The 27,623-nt window shown below is 42.3% G+C and overlaps 1 protein-coding gene across 1 annotated transcript in view; it reads right to left on the bottom strand.

The window, feature by feature from the left end:
• Positions 1–1,460: 1,460 nt before the first annotated feature.
• dglucy (D-glutamate cyclase) overlaps positions 1,461–27,623 on the bottom strand; it is a 31,734-nt gene continuing 5,571 nt past the window's right edge. The window contains exons 4-14 of the mRNA XM_068339233.1: positions 20,072–20,225; positions 18,301–18,451; positions 18,093–18,215; positions 13,065–13,307; positions 12,703–12,820; positions 11,483–11,625; positions 11,268–11,367; positions 6,011–6,159; positions 2,463–2,582; positions 2,184–2,341; positions 1,461–2,101 (exon numbers count right to left, since the gene is read on the bottom strand). Coding sequence (XP_068195334.1) covers positions 1,943–2,101; positions 2,184–2,341; positions 2,463–2,582; positions 6,011–6,159; positions 11,268–11,367; positions 11,483–11,625; positions 12,703–12,820; positions 13,065–13,307; positions 18,093–18,215; positions 18,301–18,451; positions 20,072–20,225 — 1,618 coding nt within the window. The 3' untranslated portion in view covers positions 1,461–1,942. The remainder of the gene's footprint in view (positions 2,102–2,183; positions 2,342–2,462; positions 2,583–6,010; positions 6,160–11,267; positions 11,368–11,482; positions 11,626–12,702; positions 12,821–13,064; positions 13,308–18,092; positions 18,216–18,300; positions 18,452–20,071; positions 20,226–27,623) is intronic.

Below are 27,623 nucleotides of genomic sequence, written 5' to 3'. Positions count from 1 at the left end.
CTAAGACATTGCCCTGTCGTTATTTGTATAGAAATCCAACTTCATATTGAGATCTGATGGATCTAATGTCTTTTAAGTGTTCCTTTAATTTTTGTGAGCAGTATATATATATATATATATATATATATATATATATGTGTGTGTGTGTGTGTGTGTGTGTGTGTAGTTAACCTTTTGAAGTGTAGATAACAGCCGCTCAACCAAACATTGCTTTGGGCATATACCTATACATCTGGAGGCATTGGCTCAGCCGGTAGAGCAGGTCGTCCAATGATCACAAGATCGGTGGTTCGATTCCCGCTCCTGCCCAGTCACCTCTGAGTATGAGCTAAAAGTCAAAGGTGTCAGCTCACCTCCTGACACTGCCGAGGCACCTTTGAGCAATGTGCCGATGTGGTGGAAAGTTTTTAATACAATAAAATAATACAATAAAATAATATAATTAAATAATATGATAAAATAATATCATTTAATTGAACCAAAAATGGGCGGCACGGTGGCGCCGTGGTTAGCGCTGTCGCCTCACAACACGGCGGGTCCGGGTTCCAGTCCCGCTCTGTGCGGAGTTCGCATGGTCTCCCCGTGTCTGCGTGGGTTCTCTCCAGGTTCTCCGGCTTCCTCCCACCTCCAAAAGCATCCGCTTCAGGTTGATTGGCCGGTCCCAAATTGACCGTAGGAGTGAGTGTATGTGTGTGTGTTTGTATGTCTTTGTATGTGGCTGGGCGGTGCACTGGCGTCGTGCCCGGAGTGTCCCCTCACGCCCTATGCCAACTGGGATAGGCTCCAGCTCCCCACGACCTGCTACGGTGGATACAGCGGCGGTACATGAAAATGAATGAATGAATGAACCAAAGATATAGATTGTTGTTTGTTTGTTAAATCTTTCAGCACTTGGGAGAAACGGCCCCAGGAAGTCTCGAGGTCATGAAAGATTCTGCAAGAATCTAATCTGTTTTTAGAAGACTTTGCGAAAACGTCAGTATCTTTTAATAATTTGTCTGCACTAAATGTCCGTGTGACTGCTTAGGTTATGTCATCAGCCATGTGAAACTGTCGACTAGATGTCTCTGCTAACTTCTTGAGGTCATGATGTGCCTACTGAAACTGGGGGAAAAAGATGGAGAGTGGAGGGGCCGAAGTTAAAACAACTGATTCGCACCTCCCATAGTCACGCCTTTAAGGTATAAAAAGAGAGGTGATCCATTTCCCAGTTTCTACTTGAAGTTTTCCTGTACCCAGAATATTCTGCAACAACAACACCTCAAATGGACCATTCATCGTCTCCAGAGCTCTCATCATGATTTGATAAGTATTTGTTGAAATTGTCTGTTTGTTGAACCTGTCTGTCTGTCAATATCATCGATGATATTGTTGGAGTTATACTCAACCTACTGAATAGTCATCATAATCAATAACTGTCGGATACATACAATCTGAAGTTACAAAGAAGCATACACAGGCAGAGGAGGTTTTTTTTATTTGGTAATAATATTCTACTGGTACATGTGGAAAGTCATTTGAATCTAGTTATATTGAGTTTTTGCGCAGTTGAAGATTTCCAGACTGATTAAAGTAACGGAGGATCCATTCAAAAGAAATAAATTATTAATTCATTATTGAAATCTTCTATATGCCACACTACATGTCTGACTATAGATGTTCAGTTGACAAACAGCAACTACACAAGCATTACCCCAATACAAACAAATGAAAAAGGTGTTAAAATTTTCTACAATACTGAGAGAAATTGGAATTTTTATAAAATATATTTTTGTGTATATAACTAACTATAATGAAGGGCTATGTTTCATCTTTAGATATAAACAGTGTTGAGAGTTCACACCAAGTTTCAAATTAATTCAATAAAAAATCTTCTAAAAGACTGATTGTTTCAGTTAATTTCTATTGAATTCTGCCTGTTTAAAATACATATAACTCTTCATCATTTCAGAGTGGTGGAGACCCTTGTGACCTCCAGTAGTGTGGTGATGATATCAGAGTGAGTGGGGTGAAAGGTCAAACCATCCACTTCCATGGCCAGGTGACCTGTTTTCCCACTTCTTATCCCATATTTCACCAAAACAGAAAGGATAGATTCCTCCTGAAAGAAAAAAGAAATAAAGTGTGTGTGTGTGTGTGTGTATGTGTGTGTGTGTGTGTGTGTGTGAGAGAGACAGAGAGACCTTGTCCACAGATGGCAGGTTTGCAGTCCAGTCCTGGATCATTTGTGGGGTTGTGGGTTCTAGTCTCTGACCTCTATTTTTGTATCGCTGGTGGGAGGGGCAAGTGTGAAGCAGGAACAGCCCACACGCCACGGCGTATCCTCCCCAGTTAGACACTCCTGCAGTACAGACAGATGGAGGAGAACCTTCAAACCTCTCTCTGCTGTTTGTCTGCACCATTCAAAGGGACTGGTATGACGTTCAGGGTCTACAGCTGGTAAAATGACTGGATTTGCATACCAGCAGTGATTGCGTAGTCAGCAGGAACATCACAGGCTATGAGACTCCCACTGGGCATCAGGGCCTTCACTTTATCCTTCAGTTTGCCCATCCCCAACTCATTACCACCATCACCGATTCCTGCACAGACACACAAGAACATCTGCTGAGTGGAGTCAGCTACAGACTGTGTCAGACTACCACTACTACTATTATTACAGCTACTACTACTACTATTACTAGTACTACTACTACTACTACTACAGCTACTACTCCTACACACAACACCAAGCCACTGGTCCCGGTAAGTGGATGACACATGGGTCAAGATCAAAATCCACGAGGTGCAACCTTTCACCAAACACAGCAACTCGGTGGACAGCAACATCAAGTTCACCAGAAAGGATTGAAGAGATTTTGCTGGCTGTGTATTTAGTTTAAATCATAAAATAAACTTTTCTATCACTTTGTCTCAGTAAATTTCCACACACTTGAACTCATTTAATTTGTCACATAGACACACACACACGGTTGCAGTGCCAGTTTCATTTGGAGAACGTAGGGAAACTTATCTAATCTTACACACACACACACACACACACACACACACACACACACACACACACACACACACACACACACACACACACACACACACTTATGTAAGTTTTCACACTTTTGGGGTGATCAGGATGTAGGGAGGTTTGTTTACAGGATGAAAACGGAAACGAAAACTACACCAAGAAGAAGCGGTTTCTGTTTCTGGTTTCATTAGAAACGGGTAAGGCGATGTGGACCAGAAGACACCACATCCCTTCATGCATATTCCTAATATGAATTGTTTAAATTTGATAGAATTTTCTCTTCTTCAGCTGCGTCTGATATAAGTCCCGTGTAGTCCCGGCAGTCAGGGACACTGCGAGAGCCCAGATATCTGTATTAGACTTGTCAGGAATAAACTTTTTAAACTTATGACGATCGGCTAAGTCTCCTACTTTACCTCAATAACAAGAACCCATGGAATAACAAAGCTTAGAAAAGACTTTGCTTCAGGATGTAAATTACAACAGTTTGCCCTTTTTGGATTGTGAGGCCTGCCTGAAAGATGACAGAAGTCTGAATGTTGGGGTATACAGGAAACCAACACACACAGACCAGTACCTACTTTTTGACTCCCACAATCCACTGGAGTAAAAGCTTGGCGTCGTCAGGACCATGCAAAAAGCGCTGACAAGCTATCAACCAGTACCCAAGACCAGGTAACAGAACACCAACACCTGAAAGGGGCACTGACTGGACTGGATCTTTGTGAAGGCTCACACAAGATCCAGAAAGGAGAATACAGTAACCCGGTGAGGAAGGAAGAGAAGGAGAGCAAGCTTAATGGTATCGTGATCCCTTGTATGTCTGGAGTGTCTGAAAAACTGATGAGGATCTTCAACAAACACCAGTTCCTGTGTATTTTTAAGCTGGGTAATGCCCTTAGACAAAGATTGGTCCAACCCAAAGACCCCACATCACACAGTCAGAAGAGCAACCCGGTATATGCAGTCAAATGCAACAAGGAATGTCTACATAGAGGAAACCAAACAGCCACTACACAAGCGCATGGCTCAATACAAAACAGTCAGCTCATCAGGACAGGACTCAGCAGTATTCCTTCACCTCAAGGAAGAGGAACACTCATTTCAGGATAACGATGTTCAGATCTTGGACAAGAAAGACAGATGGTTTGAGAGAGGAGTGAAAGAAGCCATCCACAAAAAAGTGGAACGGGGGTGGTGACATTTAACCTTTCACCCATTTAAAATCAGGTCCACAAAACTCACAAAAAGGATGAATCAGTAGTTTAACCCAGGTGATGTGTCTCATGCTAATGACCCTGATTAGTATATAAAGGCTCAGTGAAACTCGCATTTCAGCGACCCCCCCCCCCCCTTTGACAACCCCTGGCACCCCCATCAACCATCGTTGATGAGCCAGACGGGTTTTAACGACGGTCGTTGAAATGTGAATAACGCTGACCACACCCCACAGGGTTAATAAGCTGGGACAAGACCAGCCACTGTCAGTACTGAAGAAGAGTCTCGGTTGAGAGTGAAAACGTCTTCAAGAAACTTTCTTAAAGTCCAGTGGATTGATTTAAACAGCTTTGCATAACCATGACCTGGATAACTGTGAACCTGCAAAGACACTACTAGATTACTAAGGCCACTAGTACTACAGGTACGACTACTACTACTGTTACTACTACTACTACTAGTCCAACATTAGTCCAACAACTCATCTAAGCTATAACAGCGGCAGTTCATAAAAAGACTGTCACAATCCGCCCCTGGTTTTCCTCTCATCTGCCCAGCTCTACCTGCCTTCCACTCCCACCTCATCAGTGCAACTGCCTTCACCTGTGTTTCCTCACCTGATTATCACCTGCCTGTTCTGTACATATACCCTCCCATTCCTCTCAGTCTCTGCCAGATTGTCTTTGTATCATGCATAGCTCTCTCGCGTTTATCTCCGGACTGCTCCCTCGGTTTCGACCCTGCCTGTGTTCGACCTGTCTTCCTCGTCTCTGCCCCGGTAATCTGACCAGCCTTCTGTCTTTGACTACCCTGCCTGCTCGTTCCTCGTCTGCTACCTGTCAACTGGGATTCCTGTTTGCTGAGACTGTTTTTCTGGAATATTGCTGCCACTCTGTCCGAAGCTTCAGAATAAACTGTTGGACTTTTCCTGCTCTGGTCTCAGTCTGTGCTGTACTTGGGTCCTACCTCTGACCGGTTACAAAGACACTGTATAATTATTTCCTGTATCACAAAATATACAACAAAACATGTGGAACCACTATTTCAATCCCATCAATGTGGCATATATTATTGTACATCATCATTGTAGTACTAATACTGGTTAGGCAAGCAAAAGCTAATATAATATGGTGCTGCCAGTGTTAAACAGATTGAGATTTCCCTACGGAGAACCATTTCTTTCTGACAGCACAGATCCATTTTAACTTCTCGTAGCCTGGAGTTGAATCATTATTGTGAATGTTCATGAGACAACACAGCTTCCTTAGTACATAATTGCATTAAAAAAATATGTACTAAATTTCCACATGGCCATTAAACTATGTCATGTGCAGGTTAATCTTTAGACTACAACTAGACATTATTAACAGGGTCACGTTTTCATTTATAAATGGACATATATATATATATATATATATATATATATATATATAAATCACACAGAATGGTGAAGAGGGATCAAAAGAAATCAATAAAGCTCAGCTTGTAGATGGCTCAGTAGCAGCCTGTTCCCAACAGTCCCTACCGTACTCTTCATGTTTTGCTGATCAACTCTCCTTACATCTTCTAATCATTAAGACATTGATTTATCTGAATCATCACTTAAACAACATTTTGATGTAGAACAGGTGATTTCATAACTGCAGCATTAATATTACTAGGTGACAATAGACGCATGATTGGAGCATTCAGAATATGCATGTTGTTTGTTGCCTGCAGTTTGAAGCCCCAAAATCTCATTCTAGAGGCTTAATTAATGAAACTTACCGATAGTGGTAATTCCTGCTATGTCCTTGGCAGCAAGAAACAAATCATCGATTGGATCCACCAGATGTTTGACGTTTATTCCTCTCATGTTGTAGTAATTCCCGTTCGCTGCACGTCCACTGCGCTCTATTGCCACAAGATGGTCGTACCTGGTATGACAGACATATCACCTCTGTCCTATTATGAAAAACACATTTTTTCAAGTCTTTACCTTTACTAAGTGGTTCTCCCTAACACTACCAACTCCTAGAATCTGGAGAACAAATTTGTCCCTCATCAATATATATATATGAAATCTTTTGAAATCCACAGTGAAAACGTGGATGTTGTAGTAATTCCCGTTCGCTGCATATCCACTGCTCTCTATTGCCACAAGATGGTCGTACCTGGTATTACAGACATATAACCTATATGTCTTAAAGGGGTCCTATTACAAAAAACACATTTCTTCAGGTCTTTACATAATCAAAGTGGTCTTCCCTAACTGCCAACTCTCAGAATATGGAACACAAATACATCCTGCATCAATAATTACATGAAATCTTTTGAAATCCACGGTGAAAACATCTCAACTAATAACAGCGCCTGACCTAACGTAATCTCTGGTGTGATTGACAGTGATTGACCTATTCTGAGCCCTATTTGACTGAATGACACGTCCTCTCCCCGGATAAGGGCGTGGTCATCCCCAACGTAGAGTTCATGTTCGGGCAAAGGTAGCAGTATGCGAAAATGACGTTGCTCAGACCCACACACTGAAAGTTCCTCACAAGCTGTTGAAGTCCACTAACATTTCTCTAGTTAGCTCCGCTTCAGTCAAATGTGTATGTGTTTGTGTGTGTTTGTCTCTGTAAAGCGTATCATAGGAAACACATAACTAGTTTCATAGCATATGAAGACGCTACTAAATCAGAACTGCTGTCTGGTTTTTGATGAAGGAAAGCAGGTTTAGCTCTTTTAAGTGATCTGAGAGCTGAGTCAATCCAAAGCGACTACAGCGGTCGTTAACAAACAGCCTCAGCCTTTATTTAGAGTCTAATAGGTATTCACGGTCACCAGTCAAGGGTTACATTCAACTGACCTAAACCCTGCATGTGAATATTTCAGACAGAAAACAAGAGGTGAAGTTATCACTCATTCCCAGCCTTGTGAGAAAGAAACGGTGGATATGCACGCATGTATGCACACACATCCACGCACACATACACACATACACGCATGCACACACATACACACACACACACACACACACACATACACACAGCATATTTTATCTTATTTACAGCTGCTTATGAGTATAAGAATACGAATAATTTAAGAATGAAGAGTTAAAATAAATCGTAAGAGAGATGTACAGTTTGTCAGGATTTGCAGTTGCTTCTCTCTCTCTCCCTCTTCTGAGTCCCTCATAGTTCCACCTACCTGGGTGTGGCTGTTGCTGGCAGCAGAGCACCACACCTGTGACCAATCTCCAATCTCCAGACCTTCATGAGGACCAGTTTTCCACCATTCATTGCCAGTTCGTTTGTACTGCTTTTCTGGTCTGTTGCCTGTTGGACTACAACCATTTCCAGCCGCCTGCTTGTTTTCTCCTCACCTGCCGATTTACCTGTTCAGCCTGATCATCTGGTTCATCATCGCTTCACATTTATTGTTAAATAAATCTATTTTTTCCTTTTACCTGACGTCTGCGCATTTGGATCCTACAGCAAACCCCGACACAGTTTTGTATACACAGTATGTATGTACGGTAGGTTTATACAGTTTTTAGTGTCCTAGCTTCTATTCGTCCTCCTCCTCACTGTAACATGGGGTTAATGGTCGAAGGTAAAGTAGGGACTTGGCGCAACAGCCAACAGTTCAACATCTTCTTCTCCTTTCGGCTTTTCCCTTCAGGGGTCGCCACAGCGAATCAGTTGCCTCCATCTAACCCTGTCTTCTGCATCCTCTCCTCTCACACCAACTACCTTCATATCATCTTTCACTACATCCATAAACCTCCTCTTTGGTCTTCCTCTGGGCCTCCTGCATGGCAGTTCAAAAATCACCATCCTTCCACCACTATATATACTATCTCTCCTCTGGACATGTCCAAACCATCTCAGTCTTACCTCTCTGACCTCATTTCCAAAACTCTAACATGTGCTGTCCCTCTGATGTACTCATTCCTGATCCTGTCCATCCTGGTTACTCCCAAAGAGAACCTCAGCATCTTCATCTGTGCTATACGAATATAAGGAAAAGCCTCAACATTTTGTCTAACCTCTTTGGTAACATCCAATTTCATTAGACTGCTTTAGCTTAGCTGTCTGGTGTTGTTAGTGATCTGTCATTGTCAGTGACAATTGTTGGGAAATAGGTCATAGCTCAGAGGCACGCTCATTTTAAATGAATCGATTTTGACCGGCAATGATTTTATCAATATTCAGTCAAACATATTGAGGACGACGGATCAGTTTGGGGAAAGACATGTCAAATACAATGTAGTTGGACATCTAGCAGCTGAATGACATTGATGAAAAAAAGAATAATATGGGACCTTTAAATCTAAAAAAATGACTCTTCAAATAGACTAAAGAAAGTAAGGATTGCATATATACAGTATGTACTGTATACAGGAATTACTGTATGACTTATTCATTGAGTTTCACACCATGTAACACTAAAAATAACCACAACAGAAAGTTTAAAAGAGAAATATTGAGCTACTTAGGAGGATTTTGTTTTTCCAGCATCTATTTAACAAACGAGAAGGAGAAATTCTGGTTGGACATGGATGAAGTAATGCAGAGCATACTGAGAAGTGAGAGAGTTGTCATTGGAGCAGACTTCAATGGACATGTTGGTGCAGGAAACAGAGGTGATGAGGAAGTGATGGGCAGGTTTGGTATCCAGGAGAGGAACGCAGAAGGACAGATGGTAGTTGACTTTGCAAAAAGGATGGAAATGGCCATAGTACATACTTTCTTCTAGAAGAGGCAGGAACATAGGAGCACACAGGTAGACTACATCTTGTGTAGACAGTGTGATCTGAAGGAGATCAGTGACTGCAAAGTAGTGGTAGGCGAGAGTGTAGCCAAACAGCATAGGATGGTGGTGTGTAGGATGACTCTGGTAGTGAGAAAGATGAAGAGGGAAAAGGCAGAGCAGAAGACGAAATGGTGGAAGCTGAAAAAGGAAGAGTGTTGCATGACGTTTAGGAAGGAGTTAAGACAGGCTCTGGGTGGTCAGGAGGTGCTTCCAGATGACTGGACAACTACAGCTAATTTGATCAGGGAGACAGTTAGGAGAGTACTTGGTGTGTCATCTGGAAGGAAAGTAGATAAGGAGACTTGGTGGTGGACTGAGGAGGTACAGGAGTGTATACAGAGAAAGATGTTAGCTAAGAGGAAGTGGAACACTGAGAGGACTGAGGAGAGTAGACAGGAGTACAGGGAGATGCAGCGTAAGGTGAAGGTAGAGGTAGCAAAGGCCAAACAAGGGGCTTTATGATGACTTGTATGCTAGGTTGGACAGTAAGGAGGGAGAGACTGATTTATACAGGTTGGCAAGACAGAGAGACAGAGATGGGAAGGACGTGCAGCAAGTTAGAGTGATCAAGGATAGGGATGGAAGCCTATTGACAGGTGCCAGTAGTGTGATGGGAAGATGGAAAGTGTACGTGGAAAATGAGAGAGAACAAAGACTAGAAGAGGTGACTGTTGTGGACCAGGAAGTAACAAAGATTAGTCAGGATGAAGTGAGGAGGGCATTGAAGAGGATGAAGAGTGGAAAGGCAGTCGGTCCTGATGATATACCTGTAGAGGTTGGAAGTGCCTAGGAGAGGTGGCAGTAGAGTTTCTGAATGGGTTGTTCAACAGGATCTTAGATTGTGAGAAGATGCCCGAGGAATGGAGGAGAAGTGTGCTGGTGCCCATTTTTAAGAACAAGGGAGATGTGCAGAGTTGTGGCAACTACAGAGGAATAAAGCTGATGTGCCGTACAATGAATTTATGGGAAAGAGTAGTGGAAGATAGACTAAGGGCAGAAGTGAGCATTGTGAGCAGCAGTAAGGTTTCATGCCAAAAAAGAGTACTACAGATGCAATATTTGCTTTGAGGATGTTGATAGAGAAGTACAGAGAAGGCCAAACAGAGCTTCATTTGTTTTTTGTAGATCTTGAGAAAGCTTATGACAGGGTGCCCAGAGAGGAACTGTGGTATTGTATGAGGAAGTCTGGAGTGGCAGAGTGGCAAGTATGTTAGAGCGGTGCAGGACATGTATGAGGACTGTGAAGACAGTGGTGAGGCGTGCTGTATGTGTGATAGAGGAGTTCAAGGTGGAGGTGGGACTGCATCAGGGATCAGCTCTTAGCCCCTTCTTGTTGGTGATGGACAGGCTGACAGATGAGGTTAGACAGGAATCTCCAAGGACTATGATTTTTACATTGTGATTTGCAGTGAGAGCAGGGGACGGGTGGATGAGAAGCTAGAGAGGTGGAGGTTTGTCCTGGAAAGGACAGGAATGAAGGTTAGCCGCAGTAAGACAGAGTACATGTGTGTGAATGAGAAGGACCCAAGTGGAAGGGTGAGGTTACAGGGAGAAGAGATCAAGAAGGTGGAGGATTTTAAGTACTTAGGGTCAACAGTCCAGAGCAATGGAGAGTGTGGAAAAGAGGCGAAGAAGCGCGTACAGGCAGGATGGAACGGGTGGAGAAAAGTGTCAGGTGTCATGTGTGATAGAAGAGTTTCAGCTAAAATGAAAGGAAAGGTGTACTAAACTGGTGAGACCAGCGATGTTGTTTGGTCTAGAGACAGTGTCACTGAGGAGAAGACAGGAGGCCGAGCTGGAGGTAGCAGAGATGAAGATGCTGAGGTTCTCTTTGGAAGTGACCAAGAAAGATGGGATCAGGAATGAGTACATCAGAGGGACAGCACATGTTAGAGGTTTTGGAGATACAGTCAGAGAGGCCAGACTGGGATGTCCAGACGAGAGATAATGAATATATTGGTAGAAAGATGCTGAGTTTTGAACTGCCAGGCCTAGGGGAAGACCAAAGAGGAGGTTTATGGATGTAGTGAAAGAGGACATGAAGGTAGTTGGTGTGAGAGAAGAGGATGGAGAAGACAGGGTTAATGGAGGCAATTGATTCGTTGTGGCGACCCCTGAAGGGAAAAGCCGAAAGGAAAAGAAGAAGGTCACTGTTTGTTTGTTAAATCTAAGTGTACCATATGACAAGGTATTAAAGTCGAGCGTCACCAGTAGCAGGTCAGCCAACCTGGGCTTGCTGGGGTCTCCATGGTGACACAGGAAATGCAGTGCAGAGTCCGGGCCACTGTCTTCAAAGGTGACCAATGGGATTGTAGTTTTCAGCACACCTGAAACAATAAGTGCAATGCACAAACACAAGTACAATGATGACCAATGATGAATTCTTGAAGGTTAAAAAATTTTTCTTTTATTTTTTGTATTAGATTTCCAATTTTTTCCCACCTAAGCTGACCGCCTCATCAATGATGGCCTGGTTCATGTCCAATGCTCTTCTGTCCGTGATCATCGTCACCTGCCTCCCTAATGAAAGCAGCATGGTTGCCATGGCAATAGCTCCTGGTGGGCCATCAGTCTCATCTGGAGAACTAAATGGAAAACATCAACTATATATTTGATTTTATGTTTTTTTTTTTTTCAACTAGTTCAGTGTTGTAGTAGCAGATGTCTATGAATACCTTTATGTTTGTGTTATTTCATACAAACATAAAGGCAATCCATATACATAGGATAGTGGATCCTTCCTCTCCCGCTGGAGTGGTTCCTTCGTGTTTTTATGTCCTTGTCCATCTTTGTCACGTCCATCTCTGTCATGTCTACTTGCCCCAAGTTGCTCATACTCCCATGAGTTTCTACTCGACATGTGCAGAACAATTTTTTCGGACTTAAACCCAGGAAGTGCCATGTGAGTGCAGCCTTCTCCAGAGGCCTGCTAAACCACCAACCCCCACTCCTACACCCAGCCCACAGTGGAAGCACCACAGGCGGAACATGCAGAAACAAAGAGGGGCAAGCACGGAGGGATTCGGGCTAGGCTAGCGGCTAGCTCTCACTGGCCGGCTGGATAATAAACTGGATTACATCCACCTCCTCCGGTCATTTTCTAAGTCTGTGGATGAGTGTTGCGTCTTTGTGTTTGTGGAAACATGGTTCACCAACAGCGTCCCAGACTGTGTCATTCAGCTAACATGCTACCAGGCTGACAGAGCCTACCGACCAAAACCAGCAAGCTCAAGGACAGTTTCTTTCACCAAACGGTCCGGAGTCTCACCTCCCTCCCTGCTCTGCCCCCTGTCACAGCCTTGAACTCTACCTTCACCCTGCCTTTGCCACCCCAGCACCTGACTACCCCCCCCCCCCGCCCAACTCAGTGACTGCGCACACATCACTTCCGCTACAGGATTAGAGAGTTTATAGAGATGTTTACCATCCCTTTTTGTTTCATCTTATACTTTGTGCTGTACTGTCGGCTGTACTGCCTGTCTTGTACCGCCTGTTGTACTGCCAGTGTTGTACTGCCTGTTGTATTGCCTGTGTTGTATTGCCTGTTGACTGTGGGTCTGAGTACTCCAATTTCATCTGTGGTGTGTGCTGTGCATGGTACATTTGATAATAAAGCCGATTTTGACTTTGATATCACACATGTGTAGTGTTTAGGTAGGTACTTGTCTTCGCAATTTGTTGGGAAGCCAGTTGTTATGGCAACAGAGTTTGCATGAGAGAGTGCCAAACAGGAGCGCAGAAGTTCATCCTGAACAAATAAAGCTCTGATCCCTCGTTGACCTGGTGACAGAAAATGACAAATTTATAACCACCAGAGAGCAGAGAACACAGTGAGATTCATCCTCTGGGGATCAAGAATATATGTGCAGGAATTGATGTTAATCCATCCAGTCATACCTGATTTTGGTTATCGGATAGCCAAACACCCGAACACCCACAGAAATTGACAAATACAGCCAACAATTTTTCTCCTGTAAATTTTTTTTTTCACTGAATGACCTGAATGACATCATTCTCTGCTCACCTGGGTCTTGTCCAATAATGCTCTCCAGCTGTCTGATTTTTGTCACTGCCTTCTTAGATGCCAAACTGTACAACAATGGATTATGGGAAATCTGGAAGCAAAGGGGGATGAGTTCAGGACTGAGATCCGTGATGAGGGGGTCTAGACCTCTGGTGGGTGGAGACAGGATGGAAGTAGGAGTGGAGTCTGGGATGTCAGTCAGGAACAAGCAGCCTGGTGAGTGGGTGAATGCCAAAGAAACCTCTGCAGAGAAACAGAGAATTAGAAGTGAATGCATCATCACTTCTCAGATCATATGAACATATTCATTCATTAACTCATCTTCCGAACTAGGGATGAGCAAGTACACGACTATCTGTATCTGTTCAACCATGTAAATGATCTGTATCTGTACTCGGAATGGGTGGGTGTTAAACCAGAAGAGGATGTAGTTTCACCAAAAATGGATGGGGCTTAAATCGCTACATTATTTTAGGTTGAAATTGATAGGGATTGATCAGAAGTTGCTATATTTATTGTTTATTTTAAAATTATTTACAGAACAGCCTCAAAACTGACATTCAAATCAATTTTTTTGATCACAAAAGTAGAAGTATTTACAGAACAAGTTTTTTATGAACTCAGAACATGAAGTGCATTAATGAATACAACGCATGCAATAGGAAATTACTACAAAGCAGCATGAACAACAACTGTCATACTCAACACAACTTTCTATTTTTTTTCTTTTTTTTTAATCTTTATGATGAAGCTGTTTTTTAAATTATTTATTTATTTTCACCACTTAATGTTCTTGCCATTTTTTTACACACAAAGTCAAACAATATTGATTAACACTAGAACTCCCAACACAGTCATTTTGACTGCTTTCAAAATTTGCAATGTCATAACTTGGTTTTAGAAAAACTTATCTACCAATAGGAGCCTGACTTTTCCTAAATGTGTGTATATTTTATTCTGACATTGTTCTGACATTCAAATTTCAAAACCCCCTAAAATCTGAGTAGTGACTGCTCAGATATTATTTGTATATAATTTGGATTATCATGAAAACATCCAAGAATACCGCGCTGCACAGGCGTTGGGCCCAGAGTGTCCCCTGCCTCACGCCCTATGCCAGCTGGGATAGGCTCCAGCTCCCTGTGACCCGCTATGGCGGATACAGCAGCAGTACATGAAAATGAATGAATGAATGAATGAATATCCAAGAATAAATTGGTGGAATAGGTAAAAACAAATCAGGTTACTACATTAAAACTATAATGATTGAGTGTTTTATTTATTTAATTGGCACAACATAGCTTCTCTGCAATTACACATCTAAATTTGAACTTTGACATATTAACAAATGTGTCCTTCTTCAAAATAGATTGGTTTCATCATTAGACCTTAACAATGAAAATTATTAACTACAGTATTATGAACAATCCAAAATGCTGTGGTGGCTGGAGACACTGATGTTACAATGCCAAAATGGTTTGCTTATGGCTCCCAATCACTCACAGTCTACACAGGTAACCTGTATTTTCCCTCTGCAGCTCCCACTACCTTATGGCATTTGACACAATTATCCTTTGCTTTGTTTTTCTTACACATTTGCTTTATTTTTCTTACACATTCTTCACTTGGCACTGCCTTCTCCTCTCCATCTTCTACTGCTGTGAATGGGGCTCTCGCACCATCATTTGTCAGGCTTTTGCTTTCATGTGTCCTGAGCAAAGTTCCTTTGAGAGTCGCATTATGAGGTTCCTCTGTGACATCATGTTATTGGTGCACTTCTTGAACAGGATTGAAGCATTTATGGCAGCCAGGTTAAGAATATTACGAAACATCACCAATGGCCATCATCATGTAGGCGCTTTCACTGGGTATTTCCTCACCATTTGATCAGATCTACTCCAACCTTGGTTCTGTCGTGGTACTGTACATAATAGTCTCCAGTTTAGCCTCATGGCCACTTCTGATGTTAACAGCTGTGTGGATTGTGATTAGAATGGAGACATTTTTCTTTGGTTAGCATTGGTGTGCAGGGCTCTTTGCCACTCTACAGATGGAGGAAGCTCTGGTCTAATTTTATTTACAGGACCAACCAGACTGGTTTTCTGGGCCTTTAGTGAAAAGTTCAAGAGAAGTAAAGAAGTTGGTGATATTTCTCCCCCTCAACACAAGTTACCTGTGTTGACTGAGCATTTGTGAGGCATAAGCAACAACTTGGGGTTGTAACAGTTTCTCCACCGGGCTTGCAGCCATCACAGCATTATTTAATGTTCATAATATTTAATAATTATTATTGTTAAGTTCTCATGATGACACCATTCTATTTTGAAGCATGATATAATTGTTTTGATTTCACAGACATAAGTTTGTTTTCATTTCACAGTTTGAGTATGGATGTGTAATTGCAGAGAAGTTATGTTTTGTCAATTAAAAAAAAACATTCAATCATTATAGTTTTCATTTAGTGTCCTGATTTTTTTAATCTATTCCACCAATTTATTCTTAGACATTTTCAAAGATAATCCAAATTATATTCAAACATTGTTCGAGCAGTCAAAATCACTGCTTATGGGAGTTTGAGTAGTTGCAGAATTCTGGGAGGCCGAGTGTTAAGGTCTGTGTGCGTGTGTTTGTGTGTGCATGTATATGTGACTGAGTGATTGTGTAAGAGGGAGAGAGGAGAGACCACGTGCATGTGTGTGTGTGTGTGTGTGTGTGTGTGTGTGTGTGTGTGTGCGGGCGCTTTGTAAAAGTTAAAATATCTATACAGTACATAAATTATTACTTTGAACTCAAGTGAGAAATTGTCAAACTAAGAGCAAGCAGGTAAAAAAACAACAACGACTGGACTGGAGTGGTTGAGACACAAGCAGTATTCAGCTCTGTCTGGTCAAATGCACCGCGTACGTGCAACAAAACTGATGCTGCAGGCCATCGAGCCACTGTCCAACATTCCACCCATCATCAGTTTACCACCCATCATAACAGGTGTGTAGAAAAGACTTTCACTGTTGCCAACTCTCTGAACATTCTGATAAACAACAACAGCCTCAGAGTCAGCATATGACATCTTGACAGATGAGTAAATTGTTTCAGCATCAAACACGCCATCAGTTTGGGAGTTTGTGGTGTGACCCGTACGGCCTCCCTCTGCATACAGGTCAGTTAGTTTCCCCCTGACTGGGGCTGGGAGGAGTCATTACCAGGGCACCCGACTCTTGTGTGGCCAGGGGCAAGGCAGGAAAAACACAGCCTCTCAGACATGCAGTGTGAAATGGTCGTGTGGTTCTGGTCATTACAAACCCTACAAACTGTCTCCCTGGGGCGCCTGTCACGAAGAACCCGCTGGAACCTACCACCCCGAACTGAATTCGAAGTATTGCGTCTCTGCACTTTCTCCATCATCCCCTGAAAAATGTCAACTATACGAGAGAGAAGCTTCTCCTCAGACTGTTGGAGATTCTGTGCTACAACCGGCATGGAGTGTGCATGATGTGAATCACCTTGAACTGGCACTTTCACTGGAAGTGTACAATCTGGTTGGCAAACTCTGCACTGGCCATCGAGAGAGGACGGTGAAGGGCTTGGAGCATGGCACTGCGGAGATGCTACCGAACCTAATGACAACCGACTGGACTGGTCAGGACTGATGGCAGTGATGTGACTTCTCAGTTGCGTAGCCACAGAACCTCTGTTGTGAGCCCTCAACTCTCTCTGGTACTCATCAATCCTCAGCTGCACATCACGAGAGTTCCACTCATGCATCGGCCTACATTTTAGGGTGCAGGATAGTTCTGGGTCAGGGCAGTGTTTGACGAACATAAGGGCCACCTCATCACTCATACTGTCTGTCTGCCTCCCCTTTTTCCGCAGACCCTCAACAGCTAAGTCCGCCGCCTTATTCAGCCGTATCCAGTAATCAACTGGGTTTTCATTGCGCACGGGCAGTGTGGCATAAAAGTCAGCGAGAGGAAGACAAGACGGGGTATCGCTGAAATAGTGGAGGAGAATATCATATATTAAACCAGGTTTCTGCCTAACATCCAGCGTATCATCACTACGCAAAGCAACCTTTACAACATCTTTAGCCTTTCCAATCAAGTGGCTCACAATCTCCTCTGCATGGTCATACACAGGGACCTCTTGTTTCCTGAGATGAGTCTCAGCCATGTCTATCCAGTCCCGGACTGAGTATTTATCCGTACTGTCACCCCTGAATGTCTGTAGACCTTTATCCGATTTAACACGGACTGTCACATGAGGCAGATCATGCTTTTCCGAGACATTGTGCACATGTTGGTTGGTAGAAGCAGTCTGGGGGTCACTACTACTGTTAACAACACCAGCTGACATCAGCTTTTCAAAAATGGACTCACCAATCTGGGCACCTAGCTGACCCACCATGTCTGTGAGTTGGTGAATTGCTTCTAAATCATTCCCAGGTGTGGATGTACAAGGATCTACCCTCACAAACCCACTAGCAGGAGTACAACCTGGGCTCTGGCCTAACCCTGAGTCGACAAGACCGTCAGCAGATAAAGCCCTAGAGTAACCTACAGCACCACTATTGGCCAAACTGTTTAGCCAAGCACCCCTACCTTCGAGACTCATCAAAAATGTGTTATCCCTACTGGATACTTGTCTGAAACGAGTACTCGGCTCAACCCTATTCCGATTCCCTTTATTCGCCGTAGTGGGTCACAGGAAGCTGGAGCCTATCACAGCTGTCTTAGGGCGTGAGGCGGGGCAAACTCTGGATGCGATGTCGGTGCAGCGCGGAGCGACACAGACAGACAACCATGCACGCTCACACTCACACACTACGGGCAATTTAACCTGAAGTGTATGTTTTTAGAGACGGGAGGAAGCCGGCAAATCCAGAGAGAACCCAGGGAGAACATGCAAACGCCGCACAGAGCGGGACGCGAACCCAGAACCGCCTTGCTGTGTGGCAACAGCGCTACACACTGCGTCACTGTGCTGCCCCCATGAAGAAATTATGCTGTTTAAATATAGAATCATCTTGCTCACTGCTGGTTAGCAATGCTTCTGTAGCAGTAATTCCACAGGCCCAGAACACTGGGACATCACCAGGCTGCATCTCTACTGGATCCCCGTAGTCAGGTCTGGACAGGTCCTGTATGCCAAGGAGAGCTGCACAAACAACATTTACACTTTGCTGCATACTTGTTAATAACAATCCCGTGGAAATCATGAGGGTGTGTGTATGTGTGTGTACCTGGGTCTCCGATGTGAACAGGTGCTCCATGTGCAGACGGGCTGAGGTGAGCGACTTCTACTGCTGCATTCAACATCCCAGCTGGAATAGGACGCATACTAACCAATAGAGGGCAGCTGAACACTCCAACAGGAAAACACGGGACTGCAGACTGAGCACACAAATGCAATCTTTACAGTATTGTAGAGGTACTATGGTAAACACAAACAATGTGCCATCCAAATGATTACAGAGGCCCATTAAGATGTTTCTAGAAACTATAACTGCCATATATGATATCTGACATTCGTGTAATATAAACTGCAATTCAAACAAGACGCCAGTCAATCAATAAACTGAACAGCAACAATAACCATTTAATAAATAACTACTTTTAGTGTAACAATTTGTTGACTTAATTTTTCAGGAATAAATGTGCTAAAAATCTCGGTGTTCATTCTGCTAAAAATAAAGACAAATTGCAATTTGTGATACAAACATCACTTCTTCCAGTGACATAAAATTCCTAAACAAATCTCATCCAATTGTTTAATAAAGTCATACTGAACAGCAAGCCTTGGAAAGTAAATGCATTTTTCTGAAACAAAAGCTTATATAATTTTATCAATCTTATATCATTCTAAACCTATAATGTTTGTCAAATAAATCGAGTCACCACAGACTTATTAATAATAATGATGATAATAATAATAATAATAATAATAATAATAATAATGGATTTAATTAAATTTAATTTTATACTGTTTATATTTTAATTTAATACAGTTATATTTTTTTTATTTTATACTGTTTATTTTTTAATTTTATAGTGTTTATATTTTAGTTATAATTTAGTATTTAAGTCATGTTACTGCTGCATGTGTCTGTTAGTGTAGTGTATGTCTTGGGGTATGTCCTGTGATGTCAGTGTTTCTTTTTCTCCTGGTGTTTCTGTACTCGGAATGGGTGGGTGTTAAACCAGAAGAGGATGTAGTTTCACCAAAAAGGGATGGGGCCTAAATCGCTACATTATTTTAGGTTGAAATTGATAGGGATTGATCAGAAGTTGCTATATTTATTGTTTATTTTAAAATTATTTACAGAACAGTCTCAAAACTGAGATTCAAATCAATGTTTTTGATCACAAAAACATCGATGGTGTTTATTCAGTATTATTCGTTATGTAATGCCTGAGCAGTGGATATATACAATTTCCTCCGGGATTTATAAAGTATCTATCTATCTATCTATCTATCTATCTATCTATCTATCTATCTATCTATCTATCTATCTATCTATCTATCTATCTATCTAATAATAATATTATTAATAATAATAATAATAATAATAATCATCATCGCCATCGCCATCATCATTATCATTTACTTTTTTATTTATTTATTTATATTTATTTATTTTCTTTCCGGACGTGTTATTACAACAGACTTCACCTTCATCACATTTCCAACATTAACAACAACATCCGATGAAGAAATAAAGGGCTGGTGTGTAGAAGCCATTTGGTTTGTAAAAGTCCCGTCCTCACAATCAACAACATCAACACAATGTTATCAACCAAAATTCATACATTAGTTTCACATTTATATTATCTGGTACATTGCTGTTTTGAACTGTCCATTCAGTCCCAATAGCCGTGCGTAATTGCACATGTCTTTATCAGTTCTTGGAGTCACTTCAGGTTTTGTTCATGATCTTTAATAGTCCATTCCATGTGATGTTTTGTTTACATCAAGCAATAATAAAATGTGTAACATTGATAGGAGTACCATACCCTGAACATGCTGACTTTTTTGCCCTGCTCTGCATTCCTGACAGGAACTCCAGCTCTCTTCAGTCGGCCCTCAAGGCCAAAACTGGTCCCCAGATAGAAACACACCATGTCTGACAAAGAGCCATGATACTCTGCCTGCTGCTCTGATGTACTCCTGGAAGTACAATAAAGAGAAGTTTATATTTACATCAATGATATTACATTTGAATTAATGATATCACTGCACGCATGGAAAATACTGAAAGAAACTTTCCCAAATAGAAGAAAACAATGACAACAATATTACACACAACAAAGAAAGCACCTGAAATGCTGGTGGTATTTTGTGTTATTTAAAAGCAAATGCAGCCTCAGGAATTATTTGCAGTGTGAAATTGATCACGATCTCTCGTTTAACACACACATTAAGTAGGTTTCTACAATGGCCTTTTTCCATCTCCAAAACGTTGCTAAAATCAGGCATACTTTAAAACGGAATGATGCAGAGAAATTAATCCATGCTTTCATCACTTCCATACTTGACTACTGTAACGCACTTTTTTCAGGCTGCCCCAAAAGAAGACTCTTCAATTAATTCAGAATGCTGCTGGCCGTGTTCTGACCAGGACCAGTACCAGAGACCATATTTCTCCTGTGTTGGCTTCTCTGCACTGGCTTCCTGTGAAAGCTAGGATAGATTTTAAAATACTCCTCCTCACTTACAAAGCCCTTCATGGCCAGGCACCGACCTATCTGAAGGAACATTTAGTTCCATATAATCCATCTAGAGCATTACGCTCTCAACATACTGGCCTAGTGGTGGTTCCACTTCCTTCTCTCTGACCATCTATGTTACTCCTCCTCCTCTCCAATCTCACTCTCCAAGTCTCCAATCACACCCTACTAACTCAACTTCCCTGGAGTCTCTGTGCTTTATGTCCTCACAGGTTTTTCTCAGGTTCACCCCTCATCCACTCATCCACTATGGACCTGCTTTTCTCATCCCACCAGTATCCCCCTAACCTAATCATCTGCTGGGGTCCGGCTTCCTTTTTTTCCCTCCGCGCCACCATACTGATCCACCCCTCCTCCGCCCATCCACTGTGGACCTTCCTCTATGGACCTGCACCTCCAAGTCCACCAGTATCACCCCCATCTATCCATGTGCTGTGGACCTTCTCCTCCAAGCCCACCAGTACCACCCCTCATCTATCCATCGGCTGGGGTCCTGTTTCCTTTCTTCCTCCGTGCCGCCATACAGTCATCCACGCAGCTGTAATTGTGCCTTGACTTTAGCAATGGGGAACATAACTTGAACCATATTGACACTGACTCTGTCTGGCCTATCTGCCACTCTCTCTCCGTCTCTTTTTCTCTTTCCCTGTTCTTACCTTCCTTTGATTTCTTTTCCACCCAACCGGTCAAGGCGGATGGCCGCCCAAAAGAGTCTGGGTACTGGCCGGCGTTTCTTCCTCATCAAGGGAGTTTTTCTCAGCCACTGTCGCTTATGCTTGCTCTGGAGGGTTCAGTTGGGTTTCTCTGTCTGTTAAAGCACTTTGAAATGTCTGTTGCCATGATTAAGCGCTATATAAATAAAACTTGATTGATTGTATGTTAGTACCAATGGTCCTTCTAATTTTTCCTGTGTCTGGGCAAACACACAAGCTTCCAGAGTGTACTGTGGACCACTGTGAGCAACATCAGATGTGCGCGCTGCGGCCTCAGACCAGTATCAAACTTGTTCAAAACCTTGGATCATAGAAAGATACGTGGCTTATTAAAATAATCAAACTACAGTAACAAATTTCATTAGTTTACTTTTAAGGCAAGTAATTTGGCCCACTTGAAATTAAGTGAGTGAGATTCAGTTGTGGCCTGGATTAAGGTTCTGGAAGAAATGACACATGTACACCTTCCATACATAACACTTTGTTCACATGAAAACATTCAAATTTTGCACAATTTATTTATTTATTTATTTATTTATTTATTCAGTTCATTTTTCTTCTTTCCAGACATGTTATTACAACATATTTCACTTTCATCAGTGTTGAAACATCATCCGCAACATCCGAAAAGAAAAAAAAAGGGTTGACGGGAAGAAGCCATTGGCTTGTAAGATTCCCGTCCCCTAAATTATCAACAAAAACATCTCTGTCATTAGAATATGTAATCAACAAACTCAGACTTTAAAAGTCTTCAACCAGCTCATACATTGAATTCTGACAGATGTTCATACCCTTATCCACTTCCAGACATTAGCCTTTTACCCTAGAGTATAACCATGTTTACATTCTTCCTAGGAACACAAGGTTTGTTAACATCATGGATAGTCAAAACTAGATGTTGACCTTGCCAGTGTTCTCCACAAGAATATAATGATCATATTAACCTCTTTCAGCAGACAGTGTTGATACAAGAATTAACCAGTTTGTTACAGACACTTGAACAGTTTCACATGGTATTATATTGACAAAATATATCAACATGCTCTTTAAAGTCTTAAGTTAATGTTATCCCATGTTATCACAAATAAATGTTGTTGTTTTTTGTTTGTTTTGGTTTTGTTTGTTTTTTTGTTCATTAGTCCATGTTTCTGACATCAATGGTGCAGATTTTTCGACTGTTCCGTGAAATACTTGACGTGTCCAAAATTAGTAGAGCTCCCAATATTGAAGTGACTCTGTTGTACTGATCTTTGGTGTAGTAACAATTCTTGTCCGTCTTTATTGCTCATATTTCACCAACTCCTCTGCACTCCTGATCACCATTGTTTTCATCTGGTCCGGAGAAAGCCCCTTTGTTTTGATGAAGATCCTGCAGTTGTTCGTCTAGGTGTTGTCGATCAGTCCATTCTTCTTCAGTTGTTGAGCTTTTTTGGCGATATCAGCATTCTTTTTAGTGAGATTCTCATTAATGTAGACATTTTTTCCTTTCAGGTTGAAGCCTTGTTTCAGAAGAGCAATTTTTGTGTTTACGATTGTTGAATTTTATCAGCACTGCAGGTGGTCTCCTACCTCCAGATGGTAATGGGTAACATGTCTCAATCTGGTCCGGATCTATAGTTATCTCCAGGTCCCTCAGTTGAGAACTCACTTGTTGCTCCAGAGATTCGATGTCAGCGCTAGCCATAGCATTTCTGTAATTCGTCGGCTTGATTTTGATTCCAGTGATAATCACATCATTTATACGAATGCTTTGTTCCAAATAATCCATTCTTTGTTGTCCCTCTTCCAAGACAACAATTTTTCGGTCTCTTTCATCCATGTCTTACTGCATTTTCTTCATTTTGTCCTTCATTTCTTCCAAGGCATCTAGCACCGGTTTGAGCTTTTCTTCCAACTTTTTATCAAAGTCACTCCCTAACTTATCAAAGTTGCTCTTTAACTCACTCTTTAATTCTTTCATAGAGACCATCTGGTCTTTAGTATCCTCCGATTTTGCTTTTGGTATCGTCATTTTGCAGAGAATAAGTGAGAGTCAGTCTGGGTATGAGTTAGAGAGATGACCTGTGCTGTTGCTGATCATACAGTTTAAATGGGTGTAACTCCTTGCCTATAAAATATCGAATTACTCCTTTTTTTATTAAAATTTCTACTACCCAAAATTATCCAGTAGTAACAGCATTTAATGATTAATTTCCATAAATAAAAAAAACTTAACAAATGTCATTAGAATGTGCACAAATCTGACATAAATTTTACCTTATTTTTCACGTGGTTGTACACTTTGTCCAGGTTAATGGCTTCATCAGCTTTTTGCTTTGGACTTTCTCGGAAAGAAAAAAATCTCACCCAGTTTCACAGCTTGTTCCTCTATTTGCATCTAAACATGTTCTCTGACAGCCATTCGATCTTAAAAGAACCATATTTCTTTTTTACTTTGGCTTGGTGAGTGGATGTGTCGCTGCCCATTCGTTTCCAGTTGTTAGCTAGCTAACCTGCACGGCGCGTATAGAAGGGCACACATGCCGGACCGTCAAAAAATGTAGCCGCAAGAGAACACAAGCCAGTGTCTCATTGTGCCAGTCCCAAGCCTGGATAAATACAAAAGGTTGCGTCAGGAAGGGCATCCGGCGTAGAACTTTTGCCAATCAAACATGCGAATCAAACCTATGATTTCCATACCCGATCGGTCGAGGCCCGGGTTAACAATGACTGCCATCAGTGTTGTTGACCTACAGGGTCAACAACACTGATGTTGTTGTTGACCCTGTAGGTCAACAACATCAGGACTGCTGTTGGTCGAAGAAGGACAGGAGGAAAGTGTGTTCGTAGGAAGAGAGAGAAGAGGAAAGCCAAGAGTATAGGACTGAGAGTAAAGACATTGAATGTTGGAACTATGACAGGAAAAGGTAAATAGTTGGCTGACATGATGCAGAGGAGGAAGGTAGACATACGGTGTGTCCAGGAGACCAGATTGAAAGGTAGCAATGCTCGACAAGTAGGGTGTGAGCTGGAGGAGAAGGAGAAATTCTGGTTGGACTTTGACAAAGTGATGCAGAGCATATCTAGAAGTGAGAGAGTTGTTATTGGTGCAGACTTCAATGGACATGTTGGTGCAGGAAACAGAGGTGATGAGGAGGTGATGGGCAGGTTTGGTATCCAGGAGAGGAACGCAGAAGGACAGATGGTAGTTGATTTTGCAAAAAGGATGGAAATGGCTATAGTGAATACTTTCTTCCAGAAGAGGCAGGAACATAGGGTGACCTATAAGAGGGGAGGTAGGAGCACACAGGCAGACTACATCTTGTTTAGACGGTGTAATCTGAAGGAGATCAGTGACGGCAAAGTAGTGGTAGGCAAAAGTGTAGCCAAACAGTATATGATGATGGTGTGTAGGATGACCCTGGTGGTGAGGAAGATAAACAGGACAGAGGCAGAGCAGAGGATGAAATGGTGGAAGCTAAAAAAGGTAAAGTGCTGAATGACTTTTAGGCAGGAGTTAAGACAGGCTCTGGGTGGTCAGGAAGTGCTGCAAGATGACTGGACAACTACAGCTAATGTGATCAGGGAGACAGGTGGGGGAGTACTTGGTGTGTCATCTGGAAAGAAAGTAAATAAGGAGACTTGGTGGTCAAATGAGGAGGTACAGGAGTGTATACAGAGAAAGAGGTTAGCTATGAAAAAGTGGGACACTGACAGGACTGAGGAGAGTAGACAGGAGTACAGGGAGATGCAGCGTTAGGTGAAGGAGAGGTAGCAAAGGCCAAACAAGGGGCTTATGATGACTAGTATGCTAGGTTGGACAGTAAAGAGGGAGAGACTGATCTACACAGGTTGGCAAGATAGAGAGACAGAGATAGGAAGGACATGCAGCAGGTTAGGGTGATTAAGGATAGGGATGGTAGTATATTGACAGGTGCCAGTAGTGTGATGAGAAGATGGAAAGAGTACTTTAAAGAGTTGATGAACGAGGAAAATGAGAGAGAACAAAGACTAGAAGAGGTGACTGTTATGGACCAGGAAATAGCACAGATTAGTCAGGATGAAGTGAGGAGGGCATTGAAGAGGATGAAGAGTGGAAAGGCAGTCGGTCCTGATGATATACCAGTGGAGGTTTGGACGTGTCCAGGAGAGGTGGCAGTAGAGTTTGTGACTGGGTTGTTCAACAGGATCTTAGATAGTGAGATGATACCGGAGGAATGGAGGAGATGTGTGCTGGTTCCCAATTTTAAAAACAAGGGAGATGTGCAGAGTTGTGGCAACTACAGAGGAATAAAGCTGATGAGCCATACAATGAAGTTATGGAAAAGAGTAGTTGAAGCTAGACTAAGTGCAGAAGTGAGCATTTGTGAGCAGCAGTATGGTTTCCTGCCAAAAAAGAGTACTACAGATGCAGTATTTGCTTTGAGGATGTTGATAGAGAAGTACAGAGAAGGTCAGACGGAGCTGCACTGTGTTTTTGTAGTTCTAGAGAAAGCTTATGACAGGGTGCCCAGACAGAAACTGTGTTATTGTATGAGGAAGTGTGGAGTGGCAGAGAAGTATGTGAGAGCGGTGCAGGACATGTTTGACAGTAAGACAGTGGTGAGGTGTGTTGTAGGTGTGACAGAGGAGTTCAAGGTGGAGGTGGGACTGCATCAGGGATCAGCTCTGAGCCTTTTCTTGTTCGCTATGGTGGTGGACAGGCTGACAGACATTCCTGATCCTATCCATCCTGGTCACTCCCAAAGAGAACCTCAGCATCTTCATCAGTGCTATACGAATATAAGGAAAAGCCTCAACATTTTGTCTAACCTCTTTGGTAACATCCCGTTTCATTAGACTGCTTTAGCTTAGCTGTCCAGTGTTGTTAGTGATCTGTCACTGTCAGTGACAATTGTTGGGAAATAGGTCATAGCTCAGAGGCACGCTCATTTTAAATGAAATGATTTTAATCAATATTCAGTCAAACATATTGAGGACGACAGATCAGTTTGGGGAAAGACATGTCAAATACAATGTAGCTGGACATCTAGCAGCTGAATGACGTTGATGAAAAAAAGAATAATATGGGACCTTTAAATCTAAAAGATGACTCTTCAAATAGACTAAAGAAAGTAAGGATTGCATATATACAGTATGTACTGCATACAGGAATAACTGTATGACTTATTCATTGAGTTTCACACCATGTAACACTAAAATAACCACAACAGAAAGTTTAAAAGAGAAAAATCGAACTACTTAGGAGGATTTTGTTTTTCCAGCATCTATTTAACAAACGAGAAGGAGAAATTCTGGTTGGACTTTGATGAAGTAATGCAGAACATACTGAGAAGTGAGAGAGTTGTCATTGGAGCAGACTTCAATGGACATGTTGGTGCAGGAAACAGAGATGATGAGGAAGTGATGGGCAGGTTTGGTATCCAGGAGAGGAACGCAGAAGGACAGATGGTAGTTGACTTTGCAAAAAGGATGGAAATGGCTATAGTGAATACTTTCTTCCAGAAGAGGCAGGAACATAGGGTGACCTATAAGAGTGGTGGTAGGAGCACACAGGTAGACTACATCTTGTGTAGACAGTGTGATCTGAAGGAGATCAGTGACTGCAAAGTAGTGGTAGGCGAGAGTGTAGCCAAACAGAATAGGATGGTGGTGTGTAGGATGACTCTGGTAGTGAGGAAGACGAAGAGGGAAAAGGCAGAGCAGAAGACGAAATGGTGGAAGCTGAAAAATGAAGAGTGTTGCATGACGTTTAGGAAGGAGTTAAGACAGGCTCTGGGTGGTCAGGAGGTGCTTCCAGATGACTGGACAACTACAGCTAATGTGATCAGGGAGACAGGTAGGAGAGTACTTGGTGTGTCATCTGGAAGGAAAGTAGATAAGGAGACTTGGTGGTGGACTGAGGAGGTACAGGAGTGTATACAGAGAAAGAGGTTAGCTAAGAGGAAGTGGAAAACTGAGAGGACTGAGGAGAGTAGACAGGAGTACAGGGAGATGCAGTGTAAGGTGAAGGTAGAGGTAGCAAAGGCCAAACAAGGGGCTTATGATGACTAGTATGCTAGGTTGGACAGTAAGGAGGGAGAGACTGATTTATACAGGTTGGCAAGACAGAGAGACAGAGATGGGAAGGACATGCAGCAAGTTAG

This window comes from Antennarius striatus, chromosome 17 (assembly GCF_040054535.1).
Source record: "Antennarius striatus isolate MH-2024 chromosome 17, ASM4005453v1, whole genome shotgun sequence".
In the NCBI taxonomy this organism is placed as follows: Eukaryota; Metazoa; Chordata; class Actinopteri; order Lophiiformes; family Antennariidae; genus Antennarius; species Antennarius striatus.
This window is presented reverse-complemented; position numbering and strand designations above follow the sequence as displayed.